Below are 9,337 nucleotides of genomic sequence, written 5' to 3'. Positions count from 1 at the left end.
AGTTCATGATTTCAAAACTATCCAAGAAGCATTTGATTGCCACATTGTTGACAATGAAAGGTGTCTTGAGGCCAATGAAAAACTCAGAAAGTTGCTCAAATGCAGAGAGACTTTAAAAGACATACAAGATGCCAGAGCAGCCAACAGAGAGTGTAATGTGGAAGACAATAATCCACAGTTGATGGGACAGATTAAAGATGCAATGAATGATGTGAGAAATATGGACACTGGGTCTCATCTGACTCTACAAGAGAAAAATCGATGCTAAATAAAGATAAAAAACGCATCTTTGATTACGTAAAAGCTCATCTCTTGAAGCAAATTGAATACAAAAAGAAATCAAAACAAGAGAAAGAGCAATCAGAATGTGTAAAGCCTTTATACATGTTCATCAGTGGTGTAGGTGGTACCGGTAAATCTTTTCTTATTGAGGCAATTAAAGCATTAGTAAAAAGCTATTGGTCAACACTGACCAAACGGACTTGTGCAGTAGCTGCTCCAACAGAATTAGCAGCTTACAATATGGGAGATGTAACAGCACATAGACTGTTTCAACTGCCAATAGAACATGAAGGACAATGTATCTCATACGGGTCACTCCCCAAAACTAGTCATAAAGTAATGAAAACTGAGCTTCAAGGTTTGAAAATGGTAATCATTGATGAAGTGTCCATGGTTTCTAGCCTCAATTTGACTTATATACACATGAGAATGAATGATCGATTTGAATCGGACGAATGGTTTGGTGGTAAGAGTGTCCTTTTTGTTGGTGACATTCTTCAATTGCCACCAGTTCATGGTGAACCAGTGTTTGAACAAGTAACAGCAAAAACATTGAAATACAGGCTTGGTAGTATGGGTGCAGTAAACATATGGCGTGATGCTGTCACTTACGACGAATTGACTATAAACGAAAGACAAAAAACTGACCAGAAATTTTCAGAAATATTGGACAAAGTGAGACGTGGCTTTCCAGACGATCAGACTCTTGCTACACTTTCCAAAAGAGTATTTTCAATGTCCATTTCAAAAAAATTAAAAATATTACAAGAGGCTGGTAATGCTCCTGTTTGCCAGTTTCCTAAAGTAGATATGTGCAGAGAATTTAATGAGGAAATGCTAGATGATCTACCAAGTCCAACTAAGGACATAGAAGCCACAACTTTAATTGATGCAACTGTTACTATACATAGAAAGTGTGGCCATTTAGAACAAAAAGTCGAGAAAAAGTTGGAAAAATTAAACAAGGATATTAACAATACTGGAAGCCAATTTAAAATTGGCAGTGGGGGCTAAAGTAATGTTATGTTGTAATGTAAGTGTTGAAGAGGGATTAGTAAATGGAGTACTTGGTATAGTGCAGGCTATTTTAGCAACATGCACAACAGATAAATTTGACAGAATATCTAATCCTTGTGAGATTGAACAAGTCAAGAGAAAGTTTATGGTAATGAAAAATGTCTTTGTGTATAGAAGCCAGTTTCCTTTAATACTAGTTTTTACAGTTACCATACACAAATGTCAGGGACTGTCGCTAGATAACGCAATCATTGACTTGTCCAACAATGTATTTAAAGAAGGAATGGCTTACCTTGCTCTATCACGGGTAAGAACGCTGTCTGGTGTCCATTTGACATGTTTCAACCCCAAATCATTAATGGTTTGTTCAAAGAGCATACGAGAGATAAACAGGTTAAGACACTTGTACAGATCAGACCTCCCACAATATGACATTCCTGGCAGTAGAAAGCGTAAGCTTACTGGAATTAAAGATGAACCACAAGCTAAGAATCAAAAAACCATTCAACCCCCAAATGTAGTTCATGATAAGAGAAGTAGGCCTAAGGATGATAGTTGTCCCAAGAAACCCCCTGCTGTTAACAATAGTGGTCACAATAACAATAATGGTAACAATAATGGCTAGAGTGCAGATTGCTTTGTTGATGAAGCTAAATCTACACCTCGGCCATCAACCACTATTCGTTTTGACCCTACCAAAACTTGGTCCAATTGGGTATACAATCCAGTTGGAATTGACAGGCAAAGAGAAACGTGTCAGAAATTGGGTTTACACTTTTATGCTCACAATGGTGTAAGACACAGAGGACCTAATGTACAGCTCAGGTGTCCTAACATTCAGACATGTATTCCTATCAGAGGTGATGGAAATTGTTTCATCAGGTCGATTTCCCATGTCATAACTGGAAATCAACAGCAATATAAAGAAATTCGTTCCATAATGGTGGAATATGTAAGAGCAAATTCTCATTTGTTTGTCTATTGCTTTGAAAGCACACAGTATGATGTAGATGCTCCTGATACTCTAGAAACAATTAACTTCTACATTGAGAGGTCTAGAATGGCTAGAGATAGAAGTTGGGCTTCAGATTTTGAGGTATATGCTTTGGCACATTTACTGAAGACATCTATCTTTAACCTCAAGGATGAGTGCAGGTGTGGCATTAACAGTGTCGATGTCAACCTGTGGATTGGATTAATAACAGCTGGACTGGTCCACTTACAATGGCTGGCCAGCATGTGCAGGATTTAAGTGATGCACCAGCTCTCTACCTCTATAATCCACCTAATCATTTTGAGGTAGTAACAGATCTAATGGATTAAATCAAATATTTGCCAGTCATCAGCACATGATTATACATTCAAAGAAGGGATACACGTGCCACTCATAGTAGCACAGAAAAAGTGTTCTCCTTCTTAATTAGCAAAGACTGCAGGGTTGACTTGAGAATTCGCGTGTGTTGATGAAGTTGAGTATAATGATGACATTAAAAAATCAGCAAGTTGAATTGTCATTTTAGTAAGAGAAAGGTCAGGTGTATCCCCAAATATTGTGTAATTATTTCATTTCCTTAAGTTCTTGTAGATCATTTGATTGTACATGTAATAAGACATACAATAAAGATAAGTATAGTAACATTTTAATTCGACAGAAGGTACAAAAATTTTAGTTAATTTTCATCTATTCTCCTTACACTGTAGGTATTTTAATCAATAAATTTTAAAACCAAATCAATGAACTGTTTTTGTGATGGATTATCAAACTTTCTACATAGCATAAGTACATCAATATATATCAGAAAATGTAATAAAATTGGGGTGATTTCGAAGCAAATTTTTGGAATCTAAGGTGGATTGTTAAGGTTATATCTCTTATTTTATTATATGTACATACATTGTATGCATTTGTATTTGATAGTCAATTTGAATTTTATTTTCTTTCTTAGTGATGTTAGTTCCATTTATCAGACAAAACGTCTTTTATGAAAAGATATACTGTAACAGTATCAAATATTTCAGTCAGGTCTATACTTCTACAGTCATCCCACCTATACATGATAAAATGCATAAAGGTAAGCTCTGTTTAATCATGCTCCTGTTAATTCCTTGTCAGTTATTTTATTACTGTTACTTTATGTTTTTGCTATAGGTAGACATTTATTGCTACATAAATGAAAAAATCAAATTGCTGTTGTTTGGATCTTACTCTTGCTTGGATTTCATATGTTGATATACATGTATGTTATGTAGAGCATTATAACTATCTCCCTGTATTATAGGTCGGCGAAGATTGCAGTGGATACATAAAATCATGTAAACCACATGAAAGTCGTGTGAAGCTGCATGACACACTGAAAATGATAAGTATCTATGTTCAAATATTATAAAAGTCATGGAGTAAATACATTACAGGTTTCATATACACACTTCATCACTTGGTGTTTCATTGCTGTCTTTCTCACATTAACACGTAACATTCTGAAAAATGGTGGCACAACAGTTGAAACAAACAACCATTAAAGCAAGGTAAAATATTTAGTATAAATGACTGTGTTTTATCACTGCATGTAGCAACATCTATTTGATTGAGAAAAGATACAAGTTAACTCTAGATGCACTAACTCTTCTACTGTTTCCTTACTACTAGCCATAAAGTACTATAGGAACAATGTATTTGTGACAGATCACACAGTAGCATATCAAAATGCTGACAATAGTTGGTTATATTGCAGCAGTTCAATAGCCTAGACTTTAGAAGTTATCCACTTAAACCGTATACTCTGTCTACTTATCCTAATCGTATTATAATTATTGTGATGGTGACAGGACCACCAAGAAACTGATCATACTGAATCAGTAGGCTCAAGCTCTGGGCTATAAAGATAGTTTCAAACAAAACTGAAACTTGTGTCTGGACTTTGCTAAGAATGATTCTGATAAAGCTGTTACAAATGTTGCCAATTACAATGAATATTGGCCCAATGCTGATTCTTTTGAAGCCTTTCACCTTAATGTCAGTGTGAGTTATATCCATCTTCCTTTGTTAATTTTCAATTCCCTTAGAGTCAGATGCTTCATTATCAACGATGGACCTCATACTCCTTCCTACCATGGTATGTCCTGGAGTTTTAAAGGGTTCCTTTGAGTTACCTTCCCAGTCCTTGCGAAGTATCATAATAGGATCCACAGTGCATCTACTGGAGTCAATGCAGAAGACTATTGGAGTCCTCCACACCGCAGACCCATTTTGAAACTTCTTTCTCAAATTAAATAGGTGTTAGTGTAATCTTTAACTCTGTCATCACCCAATAAGTCAGTTTATTATTACTTTTAAAATACCAAGATAAAGATTTGTAGTTATGTACATGTATATAATTGAATTTTATATTAATTCATCATTTTCAGTAAAAAAGTTATTGATACACATGTAATACTGGCCTTGGGAGGGATTTTGCTATATTTAGTGAAATAAAAATCTCAAATAAAAATATTTTAAAATATTAGCATGAACAAGAAAATACAAAAATTTTGAAAAAAAAGATTGAGTAGGATTCTTTTCGTGCTAATTCGTCAAAAAAGTAATTGAAACAATGACAAGTAGGATTCTGAAGGACCGATAATTTCGAATGACTGGCTACCTATACCAACAAAAATATGAAATGAAAATCCTACTCTCGTGATGCAAATTCTATTCTACATTGGAAGGCGATCTGTAATTTCTTACATAACAATTTTGAAAGTAAAATGTAGAGTAGAATTTGCATCACGAGAGTAGGATTTTCGTTTTGTATTTTCATTGGTATGGGTAGCCAGTCATTCAATATAGTTGGTCCTTCAGAATCCTACTTGTCATTGTTTCAATTACTTCTTCGATGAATTAAATCCTACTCGATCTTTTTTTAAAAATTTTTGCATTTTCTTTATTAAATAGGAGTTTCATGAATTTGCAGTGCAAAAAAATATTGACGCAGGAAAACATGTTTGGTTGCAAATTCAGTTTTGGTGGTCCCATAACAGTTGTCTGTCAGTCAATAAATGAACAAAGTTCATTTGGAAGTTTTCCTTTCTTATTCATCTATAATAGCTCCTCTTCTCATGTTATCCCACCAAAGTGAGATTCTGCGAAGTCAAACCCAGTCACATATATAAATTGGAACAAAACAACGTGGAGCAGCTGATATGTCTATCTTAGAGTATTTTAAAAGTATTGAAATGGATCCCAAAGGCTTACTTCCTACTCAAATAGATAAGTCAGTGATAAAAGAAAGAGAGAAGACCAAACCAATTTGTCATTATATTGAATATTGCATTATTGATTACTTGTGCATGCACAAATTGAAAAAAATATCACGTACATTCCATATTACGGAATAATCTATATCAGTAATGTGCTTAATACCGAATCGTCATGATTTGAATATCGAGGTATTACTAAATATTGCAATATCGTACAGCCCTACCACAAATTTATTAAGTTGCTCAAAATCAGGTTAAAGTCACTGTACTAAAGCAAGGAATTTTGGCAAAATTTTGTCAATATTAATAAGGATAGAATTTTCGATTTCATATTTTTTCTGATACATGTACATGTGTACTAATGTTGTGTAGAAAGCTTGAACTAATTCAGATCAAGTTTAGTTTTAAAAAAATTAAGCTACTCAAAAACCGGGCCAAAGTCCCTGTCAAGAATAAAAAAGATTCCATTCTCAATTGTAATAATTACATACTGTTAAGCACAAAACTTTGGAGGGCACCAAAAAAGTGCTTAAAAATCTATTTTGTGGTATTTTTGGCCATCTTGTACCGTAAAAATTTCGTTGTTGTGGAACTACATGTACTTTTTGCAAATCTTTTAAAGAATTGCAAAATCAGTAAAATTTACAATCCTCAAACTTTTGCACTAGACGATATGCATGTACTTATGTCGTCCATTCCTTTATAGGATACATTTTTTTAGTCTCTTGCAAAAGAAGATTGGTACCATTAGCTTTCATTATTAGCATTGGATTACCAAATAGCATGTAGCTTCATGCCTAATATCATGAAAGCTAATGATCCCAAACTTTAAATTAGTGCTATCACATTACTAGGCATGAGAATAAGAATTATTCCTCCACTATAAATGAATGGATTTTGCTCAGCTATGCCTATATTAATGTCAACTTAGCCTCACACACTGGCATACAGAAAATAAAATGGCAGAAAGCAAATTGGGCATTTTGAAAGCTCATTTCTCAGTGAATAAATTTTTTAGACAATGGGAGTTTAAGCACATCAAAGTAAGGTCAGGCAGTTATACTAAGACCGCAAAAAATACAATGTACCTCAAGAATACATTGCAAAATACTGAAACTGCTACAATGAATGGGCCTTGAATTGTCAAAACAGTAACCGTATAATTTCTGGAAACACATGTACATACAATTTGCACTAACCTCTTGCTTCACCGTCCTTTCTTGGAAATCCACACCAGTCTGTAACAGGATTGGTTGTCGTACTGATACAACTTCTCCATTTCTGTTTATAACCAAGAACCATTGTATGGAGCAACATTAATAAGAAGTTTTTGCCTCCACTGTTTCGTAGCCGGGATGCTAAACTACAGCACTTCGCAGTTTCAAAAAATAGTGATTTAAACAATGGAGGTAAATCCCATATTTCATCTGTCATGTTACCTGCAAACACAAAATGATTAAGACAAAATGAAAATATATTTACTTGGGGCATCTCGATTGCCAACATCTAAGCTAATAGCATTCCATAGTGTCTTGGCATCATTGAAAGCTTTAGGTGAATTAAATTCCATGTGCATTGTCATTTCATCCTCTACAACTGGACAATTAAATGTTGTACACGCATCATTATAGTATAGTTTGAGATCATCAAGTGTCGAAATATTACAGAAACATGATTCTGTGAAAACAATAGCATAAAAAAAATATGTCATTAAAGACAAGCACTGAATGTGTATTCATATACAAATTAGTGTGTCATGTCCCTAATTATTTAAATGTAATAAAGTACTTATAATAAGAAACATTATAATATGAAACTTCAGATCATATATAAGGTGCAAAACGTATTCTCTTTTGTGACTTAAATAGGCATCACTTAATCATGCACATGCACACACAATGAAGATTTACTTACTGTCTTTTGGCTGTGAAAACTTTCTTTTCTACAATAAAGACACAAAATAATAATGTCAACACAAGTTAACAATTTTTAAAATAAGACAAAATGAGCACTGCTCCAAACAAAACAAGCTACATGTACAATGGAGAAACAAAAGTTAATACAATGTAACTGACTGAAGTGTCATACATGTACAACAATTTAACGAAAGAAAATGTAGGCTCGGGTACCTGTACATGTAAGTGAAGCTATCATTGTTGTCCCATACATCCTCAACATTTGGGTGCCAATTTTTAGTACCCACATTTACAAATCCAATTTCACATATTTAAGGTAGTAACACGGAGAGTGCATAAGTCTAACCGTACTATAATAGCTGAAACATCACCGCATAGTCTTATCTTGTGCATCTTTGGGCATTCCCACATACTGGGTGAGGCTGGCTGCCAAGTTTGTTCGACAATGTTTACTGGCCATTTTGGTATCTCTGCTATAGCAGTACTGCATATAAAACTTCAGCAGCATTATAAGTTTCCTAGTATGATGTGTAAAGCTTCTTCAAGTGTGCTGCACTGTTCTTCATGCTCAACTTAGTACGTACACCCAGGCATCTGATCTCACGTGATTTACTTCTACACAGTAATGTTTCAGCTACTATAGTGCAATTAGTGTACTTTTGGTAATACTTAATACATACCGGACGAATATCTCCAAAATGCTGATTGTGACCGTGCCACTTACGACCTTGGGCATTCTGATAAGCATGACTACGAGGAACCTGAACAATAACACAATATTAATTAGTTGCATTAACAAAAAACAATTGGTACATGTACTTACCCCAAAAAACAAAATGACACTACTTGGAACTACATGAACACTAGCAAAAAGTCAATGGTTGTAATAAAATTGTTTATTGTCTCATATTAATTGAAATGAGGTACAGTAAAAGACAAAATAAAGTTCACATTCTATGAAAATGGAACGAATATGAAACAACAAATTTTACAATACCATGTGTTGCAATAAAGTACCATTTAAACAATTAAAAAAACAAAAGATTTCTGTTTCATTGCCGTTTATACGGAAAGAGAACGGTATACAGTAAATGAAACGTGGATGTGGCGTGTTTGACTGATTCAGAAGACTTTAGTGCTGCTTTAGTGGGTCATTGAGCATTTGATCGAGCCATATTTCTTCTATTTGAGCTACACAAAACCATATGCAAATGTAAGTTATCTTGTATAAACATTAGCTGTTTTGTTTTGCCACAGGTTTAGCAAGAAATCTCCCTCCAATGATATGGCTCTAAAGCTGAGTAAAACCAGTGGAAAGGAATACTGAAGAGCATCACAGATTGGCAGCATTAACTGATTTGTAGTCAAAGCATAACTATTTATTTGTATAAACAACAACAAACACACACTATAAATTTTCTTCTTTATTTCTTATACAGGTACAAATTGCAAAGCTACAGCAAAAATACAGTGTTATAACATTCTTACAAGAAGATGACAGGGGGGGGGTTCTACCATACAGCAGCAACTAATAAATGAGCAAACTGACTGAAATAGAACCGAGAGCAAACCAACACAAAGTAAAATGATTTTTCACAAACTGCACCCACTCTTGCACATAACCACACCCTAAATTTGCTAGCCTTTATTGGAGCTTCGTAAAAACTGTACAGAAACAAAGATGATACGAACGGTTTTGTTGCACCATTGTTCTACAGTGCCAAAATGTGAACTTTATTTTGTCTTCTATTGTACAAGCAAACCTCTAAGTACAGAGTATATAATTTTATAAGAAATTGATGCATTCAAAAGACAAAACTTCTGGCAAGAGACAACTTAGAAAAGTAGTTAATATCAGGAGGGAAAGGAATTACATGATAGAAAAG

General features: G+C 34.3%; 2 protein-coding genes and 1 long non-coding RNA gene across 3 annotated transcripts in view; 1 reads left to right on the top strand and 2 right to left on the bottom strand.

Annotated features, from left to right (window-relative positions):
• The first annotated feature begins 305 nt into the window (after positions 1-305).
• On the top strand, positions 306-1,296 carry LOC100638306 (ATP-dependent DNA helicase pif1-like). The gene has a single exon (XM_011407247.2). It carries the CDS (start codon positions 385-387, stop codon positions 1,294-1,296), a length of 912 nt encoding a protein of 303 aa, XP_011405549.1. The 5' UTR covers positions 306-384.
• A 1,954-nt stretch (positions 1,297-3,250) lies between these two features.
• On the bottom strand, positions 3,251-7,197 carry LOC109584027 (uncharacterized). The gene is made up of 4 exons (XM_019999589.1): positions 7,018-7,197; positions 6,735-6,974; positions 6,624-6,669; positions 3,251-3,347 (listed from the first exon to the last, which is right to left on the bottom strand). The coding sequence occupies exons 1-4, from the start codon at positions 7,115-7,117 to the stop codon at positions 3,251-3,253; spliced, it is 483 nt and encodes a 160-aa protein (XP_019855148.1). The 5' UTR covers positions 7,118-7,197.
• A 969-nt stretch (positions 7,198-8,166) lies between these two features.
• The window catches only part of LOC109584038 (uncharacterized), a 2,894-nt gene continuing 1,723 nt past the window's right edge, over positions 8,167-9,337 (bottom strand). Inside the window, exon 3 of the long non-coding RNA XR_002185812.1 lies at positions 8,167-8,212. This is a non-coding gene — a long non-coding RNA (uncharacterized LOC109584038). The remainder of the gene's footprint in view (positions 8,213-9,337) is intronic.

Source organism: Amphimedon queenslandica, unplaced genomic scaffold (assembly GCF_000090795.2).
Source record: "Amphimedon queenslandica unplaced genomic scaffold, v1.1 AMPQUscaffold_13254, whole genome shotgun sequence".
NCBI lineage: Eukaryota > Metazoa > Porifera > Demospongiae > Haplosclerida > Niphatidae > Amphimedon > Amphimedon queenslandica.
The sequence above is the reverse complement of the archived record's forward strand: the minus strand, read 5'-3'. Positions and strand labels throughout refer to the sequence as shown.